Genomic DNA, 18,451 nt, shown 5'->3' with positions numbered 1-18,451 from the left:
TGGGACTGGGCACAGAACCTAAACCCACTACTCCTGTGCCCTAAATATGAAGTCATATTCCAATCCCATATTTTTTTTCTGTTCCTCTGATTTCTGAACTTTGTTTCAGGCACTACTCCTTCAGTTGTCCAGTTAGTTTTTGATTATTTTGACTTTTTTATTAGTGAGTATTTGCAGAAATGGCATCTTAAAGATAAACTGAATAGACACTGGAAGAGTAGCCTGATAGATCACTGTAGTATAACTTGACCAAATATCAGGGCACAAAGGGGCCTGTCCTCTGTATTATTCTGTGTAGCACCTGGCCACAAACAGAAAACAGTGTAACGTGATAAGATCGTGAGCCACGTCAGCTGTCTGCAGTTTCTCCCTCCGCGGTGGCCAAAGGGAAACAGCCATTGGAAGGACACTGACATAGCTCCTGGACAGGATAGTCGATGTGTGCTGGGAATTAACTAAGCATCTGCAGCATTTTTCTGGGAAATGACGAAAACCTTGATGTTATTTATTAAAATAAAACAAAACAAGACTGGTTAAAAGAATTTGGCAAAAGGAAAAGCAAATAGTTTGAATTGAAAGAAATACTCAAAGACCTTCACTTCAATCTCCTTTAATTTCTCTGTCCTTCCTGTGCCCTTGAAAATGTGGTTTCCTGTGATGGATGGGTCAGTTCGATTGTGGGATTGATTTTGGGGACTGGATGTCTCGGCTTGTTGGTGTAGAGTTTCATGGGATTTCCCGGGAACCCTTGTTGCACTTGGGGGTATGTTTGGTTCCTGAGGTGCCAGGAAACCATAGTTTTATTTATATTTGAACATCTTTGAGAATGGACAGCACTTTGAATTTCTGAAGTCTTAGGTGTCTCGTTCTCATTATTATTTACCTATTTTTTGTGCCAGATCCACTGAAAATAGGAGAACCTTGTGGGTGATCAGTGGCATTAAGTAAATGATGCCAACATGTCTGTCAGAGAGGGCACTGGGGTCCATTAATTCCCTTTCACTAACCCTCTTATTCAGCACCGACCTAAAGAACACTCAGTTTTTCAGATCCATTCTCCCTCCATGTACTAAGAAAATATTAAAAACTTTTAAAAAGGTCTCCCTGTTTTCCAATATTTAGGCTGCCCCAAGTGACTCCAGACTTGTCTGGAGCCATGAGCTCTTAAAGTTTTTATTGACAGCTAATTAGACCTTTCTCCCTAGCAGCCCCTGCAAACATAGGGGGAGGAAAGGGAATTGAGATTAACTGAAGACCTGCTGGGTTCCAGGCTCAAGAGACATAATCTTGTGCATGACAACTTACTTAGACCTCATAATAAATACACGTTTATGAATAGACCTACCCCCATTTAGCAGATAAAGACACTAAGGTCTAGAGTCCATAAGAAATTGAGCAAGGTCCCAAGTATGCTGATGACAAAACTGATGTCACACCTCCAGTCATCTACCTTAACTTTAGCAGGTGCAATCTCTTGTACAATTTTGGCTGTAAGGAGCCAGAAGGTGACCTTTTAACACGGCTCTGTGATTCATTTTTTCCCCCCCCCCCAGGTTTCCAAAAATGAATGGGTTTCCTCCTGGGCTTCCAACCCTCCTTCATGTCCTCCTGGTTCTCTTTAAAAGAAACGTCTGTGTGTCTCATTCCTCTTCTCTGTGGGTCTTACAGAGCAGTGGCTCACTAGGGCACCAATTTAATGAAATAAAAATTTCGAGCATGTTTGGTTTGATTCTAGGTGATACAAATAGAGACTGTGAATGCTTTGTAGTCAAGTTTAAAGGGAAGAGAAAGGTGGAAAGAAGAAAGTAGGTCAAGTATAGTAACTGGTAATATCTTCTTAAGGGCTGCAGAGTGAAGATTTAGCTATTAAAAAATGGAGAAATAATGTTCCATCCATCGTTTGGCACCTCTGTATCCTGAAATACCAAGTTATGCAGTATGTAATGTACCAGTTATTTGAATCTCATATGTGCCAGCCACTGTTCTAATTAATATACAATGTGTATGCATATTGATTTATCCTTTCCAAACATTTTGAGGTACATACTTGTGTGTGAGGCACAGAAAGGTTTAAACTTGCCCAAGGTTAGACCGTTACCCAGGCTTACTCAACTTTGCCCAAGGTTAGACCCGTAGGGGCAGAAGAGCAAGCTGAACCTTGGAAAGGTAGCTTGGGAGACCTTAACCACTGTGCTTACTTGCCTTTGGGTGGCAGGGCCTCGGTTTCATGATTTCATGGGGGTTTTAAACGTTATTTTTCTTCTTAATTAGAACCAGTCCACGACACAGTTGGAAGAGCAAATATTTGTCATGTTTGGTGACAGACACATGATGAGTTAAAAGGAATTTTTTTTTTTAAAGAAGGTCCCAGGCAAAGTTATGTCTTTCTCTTCATATTCCTTTATCTGTATTTCTCCTGTGAAAGGTCACTTGAGCACATGTACTCAAATTTCATGCTTCTAAGCAGCTACCCTGTGGCTGAAACCTTGCTCTACAAATTGACTTCTAAAATATTGTGTAATAATATGGATGCACTGGAGTCATTAAGTTATGGTTTCCTAACCAGAACTTTGGTGACAGTATTTTCCAAAAATTCCAGGACTCATCAAGTGATTTTTGTTTTGCTTTCAAATCATGCTCCTCCTTCCTGCCTGTCCCTTCTTCGCTCACACTTACTGGAAGGCACGAGGAGCTTAAATTTGCCATAAACCTGTCTTACTGGGCTGTTGGTCCTGTCAATCAGCTTACCTGGCTATGGTTTGTGGTAGAAGGGGAGGGGACGGAGGAGACTAAAAAATCCCAAAATGGTAAATTACCGTAGATTCTAGAGAAAAATAGAATCAGAAGCATTTGTGGTTCCGGTGAAAATAGCACATTTCCTTTCTGCTTGGACTGTGGGGGGTCAAAGTGTTCCGGGGAATAGAAAATAAATAAAAATTGATCCTTCACAAGTCAAAGGAAATGCTCTGACTCTGAGCACTGAAATGACAGCTTCAGATTTGAAGATCTTGTGAAACCATGTTTGAAGGTTTAAAAAAACAAAACAAAACAAAATGAAGAGACTTAAAAAAAAATGTGATGTGCCCTGTTAGGAAATCTAGCCTTTTGAGAATGATTTATACAGGCTTTTTCTAAGACTGACCATCAGGCAGCACACCCAGATCAGCTGTAGGAGGTTACGTCACTGACCCTGGTCTTTCCCTCTCTTCGGCAGGTGAGAAGCCTTACAAGTGCTCATGGGAAGGATGCGAGTGGCGTTTTGCACGGAGTGATGAGCTCACGAGGCACTACAGGAAACACACAGGTGCAAAGCCCTTTAAATGCAACCACTGCGACAGGTAAAGAGCCTTAGAAGCTGCTGGGCTAGGGAGGGATGAGAGGAGGATTGGGCGGGGAGGGGGAGCTTAAATTTGCCATAAACCTGTCTTACAAATGGGTAGATTTAGGAGTGCCTTTTACTTCTCCACCAAGAGGGTATGTCTGCTTGCGTGTCATCAAGAGGTGGTACGAATTCTTGGTTCAGTTAGGCAAGCATTTATTGAACACTAGCTGTGGGCTGGGAGCTATGTTTGTCACTGGGTATCAACAAGACATTGTTCCCACCCTCAGGGAGATGATGTGACAAATAATTTTAGTATAATAGGAAAAGTAATAGGGTAGAGAATGGTCACCTGCAGCTGCTGCTTCTGATCTTTTTATTAACATCAATACCGTTTTCCCTCATCCTTCATAACATGAAAAAATAGCTTGTCTAACAGAAGGGAGGTTAGTTTATAAGGTTTTTTTTTTCTTTTTCTCCTGAAGCATTATTGGAAATGAATTTACTGGAGAAAGCCTCTACTCTTTGGAGGCCTGGACCATTCCTTCCTCCCTTGGAGATAAGCATGAAGGTCCAAAAGATGGCAACCCTTTGAGAACTGCCCCCCGTAATTCAATTTCAGACCTTCAGCATTTGATAGTGGAAGAAGGATCACGTAGCAACAGATACTACCCAAGTAATAGTATCTGACAGCCCTGGCATTATCAACCAATAAACCCCAAAATGGAGACTCTGCAGGCCAAGGTGAAGGCAGGATTAGGTTTAGACATAATCAAATAATGGGCTTGCATCTGAGCGTGTTATCCTTCTAATCCTATTTCTGTGTTTAAAAGGAAGCTTAAGAAAATTAACCATTTTTTAATGCAATACTAAAGGTCTCAGTTATGATGAGAAAAATGCTTCTAATACGATAAAAGCCCCTGAAAGCCTCAGGGTTCCCCGGCTTGGGCAGCAGCTCTCAGGATGGCAGGAGGGGGTGGGCAGGATGTCAGCAGTGGCCTGGCTCTCCTTGGGAGGAAATGCGATCGTTTTTGCATCCTGCCTCCCCCATCCCTGTGTCCTGCACCTCCCGTTGGCCAGGCCTTCCTCAGCAGTGTTTATTTGTTTGAAGAGCAGGACAGGGTTGTCCAAGTCTCTTAGTTGGCCAAGTTGTCTGGGTGCTTCTTTAAGGTACCTCGAAAAGAGCAATTGTATTTTTCCTCCTCCTTTTTTTTCACCCCCTTTTTCCTGAGAAGGCTATTTTCCTCTTATCTTAATTTTTTAAGAACTAAATAAGGATCCTGTGCCTCCTGGAGCTCAGAGATAGACTTCCACCCAGGGCAGCGATCTCCTCCCTCTCCCTTGGAATTCTGTTCTGCCTCCCAGAAACAGTTGTTGATTTCCATCCCACTCCCTAGAAGTCTTCCTGAGTGTCATGAATCAGCAGTTGTTCTTCTGCAGACTGTGTCCTAAGAAAGTGTCTCCTGTGTAGCATCCTTCATGTTCCAAGTGTACCTGCTTCACTCCTATTTAGCCGTAGCTAATAAAGAAGCCACACACCCACATTGTCTGTGCTCACAGTCTTTGAGGGAGGGCATTCTGTGACATCAGCCGGAATGAAGGTGGACTCTTTGTGAGTTGTCACAGTGTGTTGGCAGTAGGCACACCACAGGTCACCTACCTGTTTCTGAAGGGTGTTGAGGTTGTTCCTTGGGCATGATGGGTCGCCATGATCCTTGGAACTAGACAGAGAGTTCTCAGGGGAAATTGACAGGGTTGCTATCCCTTCTCTTCAAATCAACTCACTATTGAGGGAATTTACAACTTCTGAGCAGTCAATGTTTTAGCCTTCCATCTGGCCATTTGTGTGATTTAGGTGGAAAAAGATTCCAAACATACTGGACATTTCAATGAAGGAGTTTTCAGTGATGGGCAATTTGGTTAGTCACTTGCTTTATTTTCTCCATCAAAATACACCATGGTTTCTGGAGCTAGAATTGTGCTGGACAGTTGGTACATGAATATACTAGAGTCCTGGGGCACAGGATAGTAGTGCATCTTCAACAGTGTTGGAAAGGAAGGGTTAGTTTCTCATCAGTTTCTCATGACAGGCAGCACCTTGCATTTCAATTGTAGCAGGTGTGCTAAGAATAGACAGGTCTGGGAGGTGGCTTGGGGAACTGGAATGGCCCCAAGTAGATGAAAGGAAGGCCCGGAGTCACCAAGGAGTTGGTATTCCTTGGGAGACTTTTACATTCAGAGATAGCATCTGCAGCCCTCCCCAGGACTGAAGATTGGTACCAGAGGATATGTGCATGTACTCCTTGCCCTTTAAAATTTGAGCAGACTACCCTATTTAGAAGCTAAACAGGGTTTGAGCTTTCTTTTTCTAGTACCAATCTCACTTATGCTTCTATTTTTGTCCAGAGAAGTTTAAAAAATACATGAGGCATTTTTTATTTATTTAGCCAATATTTAAGATTGTTAAATTTCATATGGAAAAGTCTATATTTCTGACTTTGCTGAAAAAAATAAGATCTGGACAGTGGGCTCACATTCCCACGTGGCCCTCATTGGCTAGAACTGACTAGCCATCACTATCCATTTATGATGGCCACATGATGACATTTTTCCACTGTCCTCACCACCCCTTATTGCCTCCCCCACATGAAAGCAAAGCATTTATTTTGAAGTATTAGCCAACCTCCTCTGTTGTTCCTCTTACCAAAAGAGCAGTATTTCTTTGTATCCATGCTTAACCTGAAGTGGGAAAAGCCCAAGAGTGCTGTGGGTTTTCACATGTGGCTCACTACACTTATATGTCTTATCTACTTGACCCTTGAAGACACTGTTTTTTGTGACCTCTGACTTCAGGTTTCAGTTGGGGGAAAACCAGTAAGGTGACTGTGCCATTTCCTTACCATGAGATTGAACCACGAAGATCACACAGTGACCAGTTGCTAGAGGGATGAGTCATTTTGCAGCCCATAGAGCATGAGGCTGCTAATGGTGGTAAATAAGATTCTGTTTCCATTAGAGGAATATGCACAACACCATCCTACCACGTGAGCAGTTATATTCCAGGGGCACTGCTGTCAGGGTACTACCTGAGCTCTTGGGTAGTGTGGAGGGGGCATTTTGCTCTTTACGTCAGTGCACTGATAGGTAGTAGGAAATGCCAGCCAGTATCTCAGCCCATTAGTCCCCTGGTAGATAGCTGTCAATACCCATGTGACCGTACTGTGCCGTTTTTATAAGCAAGAGAAGTGGTTGTGAGGTTTGACTAGTCCTCTGCAATGTACAGATTTCAGGCACTAAGAACCTTATTTAAGGTCATCTGGCTGCTGTATAGTTATAAATACCCTCTGGAAGTCTATTTCCCTTAAAATTATTTGATTCTGTGTGTTTCTAGGTAGTGAGTTTATCTATTAACTTTTAACTATTACTTTTTAACTTTTACTATTCCTATAAGGAATTCAGTAAGTATAAATTAATAAATAAAAATTAATCATGACTAAATATCTTGCTGATGTATTAAATTAAAAAAAAAACACAACTCTTAATGGTAAGGAACCTGGTCTAATTCTAAGCATCATGTATTTCCTAGTATTTGAACAAACACTGATGCTCATTTGATTCAGTTCCAGTTCATATCAAGTTAAAGATTTGGTTTGATTTTTTTTCTATTTCATTTTCCTGAAAAAGATGGAAGGATAAAGTCAGATGCTTGCACATATATCACTAGATACCCAGTAACTGGCAAAGGCAGACTAAAGGTGAACACATACATGACTGAGCAATGCTTTCAAATAAAGTTTTGTATCAAGAATGCTATTTTCCTGAAAGTTCCCAGGGCATAGAAAAGAAAACAAAGGGGTTTTGCCCACTGCCAGGACCTCTTCACTTCTCACCATCTCAAGTCCCTGTGCCCTCTTTTGGAAGGGCAACATTCCTGGTGCCTACTACGATACTGTCTCTCTCGGGTCTCAACTGCTCTGGCCCAACCACTTAACCTTTGGGTTACATTCTAACTGCCACTGTAACCAATCTCCACACATTTCATATCATGTTTATTTACTTTACAAATTGACTCCCTTACCATTCTGTGAGTTAGAAGCCCAACATGGGTCTCTCTGGGCTGAAATCCGGGCATTGGTAGGGCTACATTCTGGAACCTGTGCTTTTTCAGCTCCTGGAAACTCCTTTTCATTAGCTCATGACCCTATCTCCTGACACCAAAACTGCTCAATCCTTCTCATGCTGCCATCTTTTGAGCCTCTTCTTCAATCCCCTCTTCCATTTTTAAGAACCCTTCTGGCGACTTTGGCCCACCTAGGGAACCCAGGATTACCTCCCTACTTTAATGCCAGCTGATTAGTAAATTTATTTCATCTACAGCCTTAATTCTCTTTTGCCATGTCACTGCCCATAACCACAGGTGTGGGGCACTCACTATAGATGCTTGCGGACCACAAACTCCTTAAATGGATGGCTCAGTGATTGTTGTCTCAGCCTAAAAAAAGCAGATGTGGCTAACAGTATGAATTCTGGAGCTGAGATTTCCAGGGTTCAAATCCTGACCTGGCCACTTTCTGATGAATATCTCATCTAGTACTTGAAATAAGAATGGCATTCTTTTTTTTTTTTTAATAGGTTGTTGTCAGGATGTTAACTTAAAAAAGAAATACCTAAAAAGAGAAATTCCCAACTTGGTTTTTTTCCTTTAGGTTCTTGGGATAAAGAGAGGTAGGAGGTAGGGAAAGAAGGAGAAAAGAAAGTAGGAGAGCTGGAAAGAAAACAGGCAGTGGGCAGTACTGAGCTGTGCCCAGGACAGGACAGAGTTGTGCACCTTGGAAATTCAATCCCCAGCAGGTTTTTCCTGTGTACCAAAGATACTTATCACCATTTTATAGCATATCAGATCTCCTTCATTGCTATCTCCAAGGGATTATCCAAATAGCTTGCCCATCCTCAGTCAGGGCCTGAAAGAGGTGGCTGCAATCAACATTGTTATTTTTCAGTACGTTATTGGTTTAAGTGATATTCTGCTGAAATTTTCCAATTCTTCTGTGTTTTTCATTGTACCTTTGTCCTGTTTTGCTTCATTTCCTTGGGGTTCTATTCTGCACGTGAACCTATTTAAGGAATGGACATAAACAGAGGGTGTGGAGAATGTTGGGGTCAGGGGACAGGGTGGATTTTTTGGTTTGTTTGTTTAAAGAATGAACAAACACAGGGAAATCCTGCTCTGAACAGGAAACCCTGCTAACCTGAGCAGGGCAGCTTGCTAACATCCTAACAAGAGATTTGGATGGTGGGAAGCCTGGGAATGTTCTCATAGGTAAAGAAGTAGCCAATTTCAAGAGGGAGTTCATACAACCAGAGTCAGGCATGATGATTCTCTTTCATGTTCACTTAACTGGGATTTCAGCGAAAACCTTAGATTACAGGCTGTTAGGATATGGAAATGCCCACGCTATTAGTTATAAGATAGAGAACTTGACTTGGACTGGTGTTAGCACACACTAGGGGTGTGCATTAGCTTAGATAACTAACAAGAACAGAATTAGATTTGTCTTTATGCTTGGCTGGACCCAGGTTCTCAGACATTGTCATGGGGCTCTTTCTTAATCCTCCTATCCCCCGGATTCCTTTTCTTTCCATTCACTTGCTTCTCAAGCAGGCTCTTTCCCACAATGGCAATATGAACACCAGCAGCTCTAGGCTTATATCTTAGCAATTTAGCAATCCCAGTGGAAAGAGAGCTTCTCTTTTCCAATAATTTCAGCAGCTGTCTCAGCTTCCTCTCATGGGGCCCCATGGGTCATGTGACTGTCACTTAGCAGATCACAATGGCCATATTTCAGCCTTAGAAGGAAGACAGCCCCATACCACCAAGGATACAGAAGGATGAAAATGTCAGAGTTTCACTCTTCAATGACACAGTCTAATTCTTCTTTACTGTATTTATAGTATTTGATCATGACACATGTTTTCAAAGTACATTCACATTTGCTTCTTATTTAATAATTATAATTATGATCATGATAGTTAATGTGCATTGAGATCTTAATAGGTGTCAGGTAATTGTCTAAGTACTCTGCATAGATCACTTTGTTTAATCCTCACAACCAGACTATAAGAATAGCGCTGGGGTTATCCCCAGTTGACAGTGGAAATTAAGGCATAGGGAGGTCTGTGAGCTCAGAGTCACACAGCTGTGGGAAGGGCTAGGATTTGAACTCAAGTCGCCTAAAACCTGAGTTGACCTTCCCACACTCACTTCATGTGTGCCATTTTTTTTTTTTTTGAGCGTAAGGGGTGATGAAGGTAGAATTCTTTCCGTGAACCTCTCTAATACCCTCATTGTTATCTATATGTTCTAGGTGTTTTTCCAGGTCTGACCATCTTGCCCTCCATATGAAGAGACATATCTAAAAATCCTAAAGGCCAGAGTTGCCATGGCGTCGGCCAATGTTGGAAGGAAATGCTGAGGCAGGGGGCTGGACTTCAGCGGGGACCCACTGCCTCGCAGAAGAAAGTTCTCACTTGTAAACCTCTGTGTACACACACACACACACACCCTCTCACACATAGACCCACACACATCCACGCTGTCATGCACTCAACTATATTTAAAGTATATACGTCTATTCCTTATGCCTTGCCCTAGCCAGATGGTAGAAGGCGAAGACGGAGGAAACCAGGTGAACTCAGCAAGACAGACTGGCTGCTTACTTCAGCGCTATTGGAATTCTTCCCACTGTTGCCAATGGAAAGCAAAGCAAATGGATGTGACGTCTCTGCGGGTGGACGGCAGTACGAGGGGCTTATTTAACTCGCTTCTCAGTGCAACTTGATAGGAGAATACACCGGCTTAAAGTTGCAAATGTGTAGCACTAATGTTTCTTTTTAAATAGTTGGGGGAAAATGACCTAGAAAACCAAATTGCAGTTTGGTAGCCAAAATTAACTCTTGGTTTATTTGTCCTTTGTGTGTGAAAAGTCCTACTATTCCGTGCGTCAGACTTCCTCACAGAACTGTTGATGGGTTTTTTGGTTCTTCTTAGTACCATTGAGATCTTTCGAGTCGGTACCAACGGCCTTAGCGGCGGCAGACTCTGGAATAACACCTTACACCTTTCTGGCCTGCATTTCTCTAGACTTCACCCTCAAGGGAGGAGTTTTCTTTTCTTACTTTTTGACTCTTGCACACCATATGCACTAGGGATTCTGGAAACTTCTAGCATGACTGCAAAGTGGCCAAGAGAATAAAGTCCTTGATGATAAATCACAGTATATCCCTTGAGCCTCACCTTTTTGCCAGTGCTAGATTTTTTCTTTTTAATCTCTGTTTTTTGCTAACGAAACTTGAAAAGCTTATTTGGAAGCTTAAATGTTTTATCTTTTCTCCATGGACTAAGCCTCTCCAGGACTCCTCTCTCTTTCTCTCTCAGCACCTGGATGTCCAGCTCTCGAAGCAGCCAATCAAACGGGACATCACAGTTCCCTCATCCTCCTTGAGGCCCGATGACCTCAGCTCGTAGTGATCAACCACTGTGCTGTGTGTCATTGCTACCCTATAACCAGTCACAGCATAGATGTCGCTAGTCTCAAAGGGCAGCTGCGTATTTAATCTAACTCTGGGTTCTGACCTGACAAAAAGCCAAAAAAAAAAAAAAAAATCACTCTTTCCAGGAGTGGGGAAAACTGAGGATGCCTCCTAAGTCTAGTGGCTTCACAAAACATCATCCTATCTTCCTCTCTCATACCCACTGAGCTCATATTACCCACTTGTTAAAATCCACCACTCAAAATGCCATTGTGGGAATGAGGGTTGACTTTAAGGGGAGGTTGGAGGTGTCTCTCTTGGGATGTTTCTTGGGGTTTGGGCTAGACCCACCATGCCTTGTGACCTAGAGCACCCAGGATCAACAGAAGCCTCACACTACTCTGCAAGCTGACTCCGAGGGGGTTCACATTCCTCACCTGTCATCCCACACACACATCCAATATTGGTCTCTATCTACCCGCATTCTTAGCTAGCTGGCACTGGCCTCAACTCCAAAGACTGCCTTTAGGACCATTACATGGCCTATGCAAGCAAGCGGGGTGGTTATTAGGACAGACTGTATATTTTGTATATTCTGGGACCATCCCTTCAAGACACGTCTAACAAACAAACATGGCATTTGGTCCACACATGGTTGCTGCTCCTCATACCAGCTGGCTCCCCTCCTGCCCTCCTTTGACTGTTTGACTCATTGACTGTTAAAATGCCACCCCATACATATTTGGGATGCAAAACTGAAGTCTCTCAAAGGAAATCATAATCTAAGGAACACAAACACATATATGTCAGCAACCTTCAAGATCCTTGGCTTTTGGGTTTCCAGCTTTCTACAAACTTTGCTTTCACTGCAGTGTTGAAGCTACTCGTCTGAGGGTCAAGGAACTTCCTTATCACAAATGCTGTAGCTGCCAGTTGGACACTTGGGGTGTTTTGAGGTCTGGCCCTTAGAATTTTCTTTCTCTTTTTTCTCCTCCTCCTCCTCTTCCTCTTCCTCCTTCTACTTCTTTTCTTTCTTTTTTTTTCCAACTTAGACCAAAAAGAAAAATTTAAAAAAAAACAAAAAAGAAAAAAGAAAAAAAAAACCCACCCAAAACACACAGACACACACACACGTACACACAGACATACACAAACAGATTCTGTCCATTTGCCGGAGGCAATTATATATATGTTAGTTGGAGGGTATTTTAAAAAATCAGTTTTATTCCAAAGATTTAAAACTAGATATGACTTAGAAACAATTTCTGGAGCACTGTTTGCTGACAATCTCGTAGTCCTCAACTGCGTTTTGAGTGTATTTGTGGCCAGTCCATCAGGGCATCCCATGGGATTATATTTGAATGTGTGGTGCATCCTTTCTGGATAAAGGATGTGTGAGGGACCTTGAACCTCAGCTGTATTAAACTGTAGCGCCTCCAGTCAGTGCACTAGATGAAACTTTAGATGCCCCACATTTTGTTGGTTCGTTCATTTTCCTTTCTGTAGCAGCCTCCAGCGCCAACGCACGCACACGCCAGTGATGGCCTGAGCCATGGCTGCCACGATTTACCATGTTCTCCCCTGAGCTGGAGCTGCTCTTGCCTCTCAAAATGCTATTATTAAGGGTTTATGATACTTAATTTAATTTTTGAACTGACCAATGCAAGGCTCTATTAAAAAGAAAGTTTAAAAAAACACAAAGAATGCAAAAGAGTAATCATTGCTGTTTGCTCCCCTTTGTCATCTGTGGTCTCATTTGAATGTGGCAGAACAAAGGCCCTTTGGTCCTCATCAGTGTCTGAAATGTTTGGTTAACTTCTCTCTCTTGTATCAGTGAGGTCCTTTGTAATCTGCTCCTGACCTTTCTCAGAGCAGGGTGAACTGAAACACCACGATGGTGCTTGCTTGCTTCAGTCCTATGCTGACTATGAGAAATGGCCTGAGAATTCGGTGGGTGCTAAGTGTATGGCTTTGAAACTGTTCTTCTCTAGCCCAGATTGACACCTGTGAATGATAACCAGCCCTCGCTGTGGGCGGGGGTGGCCCCGCTCATTTTGGAAATGGATTGGTGATGAACGGTCCATCATCTCTGATGTGAACAGGTTTTTCCAAGAAAGAATCGGAATGTGTTTGGCTCCCAAGAGGGCTGGTTATTTTTAGCAGTGCTTTTTTTTGATGGACATTGGAAACACATTCAACCCCTTTCTCAATTAAATGGTTACCTCCTAACATTCCAGGGATCCCAAATTTGAAAGGAGAAACCTGGCATGGTGTTTCTGTGGATGTCCTCTCAAGCATTCTCGATCCAGGGTTCAGAGTTTGATGTATTTCTAAGCCACTGACAGTTTTCTTTATTTCAAGTTATGCTTCTTTCTCCTACCACATTGGCTGTAAGTCAGAGATGTGGAAACCTGAATGATAAAGCTGCTCCTAGCTGCTGGCCTCCTGCCCCCTGTTGGTTCACTGCCCCAGCATATGCCTGGTGGTGACCCGAGTATTATGTCCAGATACAGAGGCATTTGGATTCCATGACAAAGCTGCATTTTGTAAAAATATTGAAGACCCCAAAATGACCTTCATGCTGACCATTTCCTTCTCTCTATGTGCTTTCCCTTGCAAAGCCCTTCAAATACCCCTTTTCTCAATGTCATCACCTCCCCACCCACACCTTCTGTGCCCTTTTACATCTTGATTGCCTGATTATAACAGGGTAAAAAGACAGCCAACCTCATGCACGATGAGCAGAATGGATTTCTGGTTTTAAAAAAATCTTCTCTAAAGACAGAGAAAATTTTTTAAGAACTTAGTTTGGGATAAGCTTCCAGATTATCCATGTCTATTTACATCAAAGGGGAAATAAACAGAGTTTTGGGGTGGTTCATCCAGAGCATTCAGAACATTCTGCCTGTAGCCTTCACTCCTGTGTTCTATGGGAGAACCAGAAGAAATAGATTCAAATTGCAAGAACAACAAAACCCAGTGATTAATTTTGATGGTTTAAAATTATTTCCTCCATGGAAGTCACTTTGTAAAATAAAAAATATAGTGGGAAGTGCTCTTGTCTTCTCCTTTGCATGAGTTCTGTTTAGGAGAAGGAAGAAAGGAGGGAGAGTCGAGAGATTTAACCCAATTGGACTACAGAAATTGTTTCTTTCCTCCTTTATAAAATCAAACAAAAAAATCTTTTGAGGGCCAGCATTTCGGGCCACAATTTTGCACCCCAAACATTGCCAAAGTGGAAATTCAGTATGTAAAATCTGGTTGAAATTTATTCATGGAAGTTTTTCCTTCCATTTTCTGTACGTGGCAGGAGCAGGGGCAGGCAGGAGGACTCAAATTATGGATGTCTGGATTAAATTTCGGTAAACATGGTGATATCTCATCTTGGAAACTAGAGGGCCTGGCCGGAGGATACATCAATGTCTTTTTCGATGGCCTATTTTCCTCTTGGAGGACTTTTTGAAATACTTGAGATGGGACAACAGAGATGTGTGTCAAAGGAAGCAAAAACTGCTTGTAAATAATGTGGTATCTCATGACTAACTGAGGCTCCAGGGTTTCTCTTGCTTAAGTCTCCTCTGTTGGTTCCTATAATAAATCCCAGAAAGGGGACAAATAAAGCTGCAGTTAACTTTCTTACGCTCATCCTTCCAATATTATAGTACTGTATTCTTCAGGTGTTTTGCATTTACATATAAGTCCTCGGGAAACAGGTATCAAAAATGAGAGAGAAATCCTAGGCTGTCACTTCACCAGTATCCCAAACAAGATACTCTTTTCAAACAGGGCTCCCTCTCAGTGGTCACGAGGGAATGTTGATACGTTCTTGGTTGGGGACTGTTTATACAATTTTTTTCAACTGTGAGCTTTGGAATCGTAAATTGCTTTGACTCCAGCTTCTGTCTACTGCCATAAAAAGGACCCCACGTCAGAATAATGAGGGTGGTATGTGCACACGTGCCTGGACGGGCGTGCGCATGTGCCCATTGTACCTTCGCAGAAGGAAAACAGGCTACTGACGTTTAGGAGGAGTAGCCACCAGTGCCTAATATCTTTGGGGGGGGGGGATGGATGCTTGTAATTGCCAGTATATCAAAACCACACTGGGAGTTAGTTCCACATGGAGGGGAGGGGCAGTGGGTGGAGAGAGGGGACATTTATATCCTAGGCCTTTAGACTGGAGGCAGATGATTTCTGCAAATCTAGGTCCTGAAGGCTTTGGGGCTCATTGGCTGGTTCTTGACCTTTATGTTTTTTGTTTTGTTCCCCCCCCCCCAGCATGCATATCCTATCCAAACCCTGACTTAGTTTAATTTCCTTAGTTTTCACTTCTGCTTCATTCCAGGGAGGAAAAATACACCTGTTATGGCCAAGATTTCCTTGCTAACACAGAGGCAAAAATAAATGTTTAATGTTTTTTGAAGCCTCCCCTTCCATTCACAACCCCCCTGCAAGCCATTTTCTCCCCCACTACTCTCACCATGCAACTTCCCCGGCCACCATGACTTTATTTGAAATCTTGATCATCTTCTTCACAGTTGCTTGAAGAAATTTATTTTTGCACTATACATTTCCTTTTGCCAGATGTGTCTAACAAGTGTGTTTGGAAAGACCTACTCCCAGCCCCTCCCCTCACCCCGCCTCCCCCGTCACATTCTCTCAGGCCTTCTCTGGTATTTATAATATATCACAGAAGTACCCAGTCTTATAGCCCTCGGTTATGCCTTTTTTTGACATTTTATTTTTTTTAAGCTTTTTATATATATATATATAAATATATTACTTTGTCAAGTTTTTTTGCTGTACAAAAGTCTTAAGATTTAAAACTATTATTTGTATTATATGATGGTGGTATGTTAATGTTACAAAATTATTAATGAAGAAAAAATTTATTTTTGTTACTGGTCTGTTTCATAATTCTTTTTTAAATTGGTATATTGTAAGATATCTATGCAAAAAATGTTATGTGATGCATTTTTATTTAAGAATGTAATATGTGTAATAAACAGTAGAATGTGTTTGGCCTTGGAATGCCTTACTGTATTTCTCCTTAGTTTATTTCATTGGGGAAGAAAATCCTCAAAAAGACACAAATGAGGCCTTATATACCTCTTGGGAATTTTTTCTCTTGGAGAAAGGAAGGGTGAAAGATATTTGGTCATTTTTCTTTGTTTGGGAGGATGGTATGTGTGTGTGTATGTGCGTGAGCGCGTGCATGCGCGCACACACACGTGGGTGTACATTATGGTTTCAGTGAGGTAGCTCTGTGTCCAAATAAAGAAGGGACACTGAAGGCAGCTTATTTCTTCAAGAGGAGAATAAAAGAGCAAATAGTTCAAGATTATGAAGAGCAATATTTTAGAATGAGGCAGATGATAAGATGTTATTTGTTTAGGAGGTTGGGGGAGGCTATTGAAACTGGTTTATTTGGTGAGAGGGGGCCGTTTGTTCTGGAGTAGTGTTCATTTGGAGCATATTTGGAAAGGATCATTTGAAACAGTTGTGGAACAAGGAAGAAGGGGGAAGATTAGGGGGAATAATGAGGTGAGGAAGAGGGGGATATATTTATAAGAGATGCTTGGTAACAAAGTGGGGAGGAAATGAGTAGGAAAGGCAGATAAACTAAGGTTGCTCTGCAGAGTGCTGAGAGGTAGATACAAATGCAAGCAGCCTTAGATTCCAAGAGGGAGATGAAAGGTCTGGGCAAATTCTCAGAACCCAAAAGATTGCTACTGAAATCCTCTTCCACACACGACTTCCTGGAAAGAACACCAAAGTAGAGAGGAAGGTGGAGCACCCAACGGGTGGTGTTATCCCAGCATCCCTTGCCCAGCTGATCCCCAAGAGAAGTGGTACCATTAACTGGAAATAATAAGCACATTGTCCCTGGGGGACTTGGTACTACTTGAGCTTTCTTATTGTTCTTTGGACTTACCAAAACAGACATGATGGTAAGAAGCCTATATCCTTAATCACATGAATCTGGTGAGAAATTCCTAATTTTCACATTTGGCCTTGGAATGCCTTACTGTATTCCAATGGCTACAGAGACTGAGTTGGCTGCGTGTGCCCTGATGTTTCTTAAGTCTCTGAACAGGAGAACAGGTGTAAGGAAGGGAGAGAAGCTTGGGAGGAAAGCTGAGTGACCGTGTCCTCAGTGATAAAATAGGAAAGAAAACATTAAGTGCCACAGGGGTCGGAAGAATAGTTTTGAAAATTGTAAATATCAGCTGCTGCATCTCCTGAGCAGGTAAGTGAGTTGGACATATAGTCATCCAAGCCTGACTGACAAGAAACCACATGATCCAGTGGGGAAAGCACAGCACTGAGGTCTGCCGACCTATTTCCTACTCCCTGGCCTCTCCAGGACTAGCTGAGCAATTTAATTCTCATGACCAAAATCATTTACCTAGAAACTTCTTTGAGCAAGGAGGGTTAAGATAGCTTTGCAATATACCTAGAACAGATCTTATTATTCTGCTTCCCTGACTTATAAAAGAATATCAAATTGGACATTTTAGGTGGCTGACAACCTGTGCTGTGCTGAAATGTTAAGAGTGGTAAGTGTGATCTAGGTGGCATAAGGAAAAGAGATGGTTTACTTAAGTGAACATTCTAGAAGACTAAAGCATCCATACTGAGAGATACATATTTTGATTAAAATAGGACTCAATATATGTTACCCACTTACAACCTTTTGAGCATCCATTTTTGTAATACAGTGTAAATTCAGGGGTGACTATAGACCATGGGGTTGCTTGCCCTATTGGGTAGTTCTACTTTCCCTGTGGTGTTCTCTCTTTATGGAAGCTGCAAGAAGCTCTGTGTCACCTTCTAGCAGTATTTATCTCCTTGTCAATCAGCACATCAAATAAGCAAGACTGGTAACCTCTTAAGTGAAAACAACAACAACTGTAATTGGCATTCAACAGACAGTAGTCTGAAAGTGTAATCTGGGTGTTCCAGGCAAGTAAGTTCCCGAACCTTGTGACAGCTCTAATCTGAGGCTGTGTATGCAGATAGGAATGCTGGGCTAATGGAAAGAAGCCTCATAAAAAGAGTTCAGTGGAATTGATAAATAATTTAGTATTTCTAGCTCATTTTCCACTTATAGGTTTAGGATGGCAGATGGCTAAAAATTTTTAACTAAAACAATATTTTGAGGTTACTGATAGGTGATGGCTTTCTGGTTTATCCATGATGAGCAAATTCACAATTTCTTCTGCAACATTAAATATTCTACCTGAGATTTTTAAGACTCTCAATACTGATTGGTTTGAACGTATCTATTATTTCAAAAAATCCTTCCTAATCATAATATAAACATATATATGACCATACTATATTTTAAGATAATGAAATGACAAAGAAATAACAAGTTTTGTTTTTTTTTAAAATGGTGCTGGGGATTGAACCTAGGGCCTTATGCATATAAGGCCAGCACTCTACCAACTGAGCTATATCCCCAGCCCCAAAGAACAAGATTTTTATGTTTGTATAGAAGTTTTCATTTTCCATACACTGAATTTGAGCCGTCCATCAAGACTGCATAGATTGAATAGGTATTTTTCACCACGGTGACCATTTGCCCTCTCAAATAGG

At 41.8% G+C, this 18,451-nt stretch overlaps 1 protein-coding gene across 2 annotated transcripts in view; it reads left to right on the top strand.

The window, feature by feature from the left end:
• The window catches only part of Klf7 (Kruppel like factor 7), an 89,221-nt gene extending 73,341 nt beyond the window's left edge, over nt 1-15,880 (top strand). For both annotated transcript variants that reach the window (XM_015481309.2, XM_048808408.1), the window contains 2 exons: nt 3,215-3,338; nt 9,685-15,880. In XM_015481309.2, the coding sequence (XP_015336795.1) occupies nt 3,215-3,338; nt 9,685-9,736 (176 nt within the window). In that variant the 3' untranslated portion in view covers nt 9,737-15,880. The remainder of the gene's footprint in view (nt 1-3,214; nt 3,339-9,684) is intronic.
• The last annotated feature ends 2,571 nt before the right edge of the window (nt 15,881-18,451 follow it).

The sequence above is a fragment of the Marmota marmota genome, unplaced genomic scaffold (assembly GCF_001458135.2).
Source record: "Marmota marmota marmota unplaced genomic scaffold, marMar, whole genome shotgun sequence".
Taxonomy (NCBI): Eukaryota; Metazoa; Chordata; class Mammalia; order Rodentia; family Sciuridae; genus Marmota; species Marmota marmota.
The sequence above is the reverse complement of the archived record's forward strand: the minus strand, read 5'-3'. Positions and strand labels throughout refer to the sequence as shown.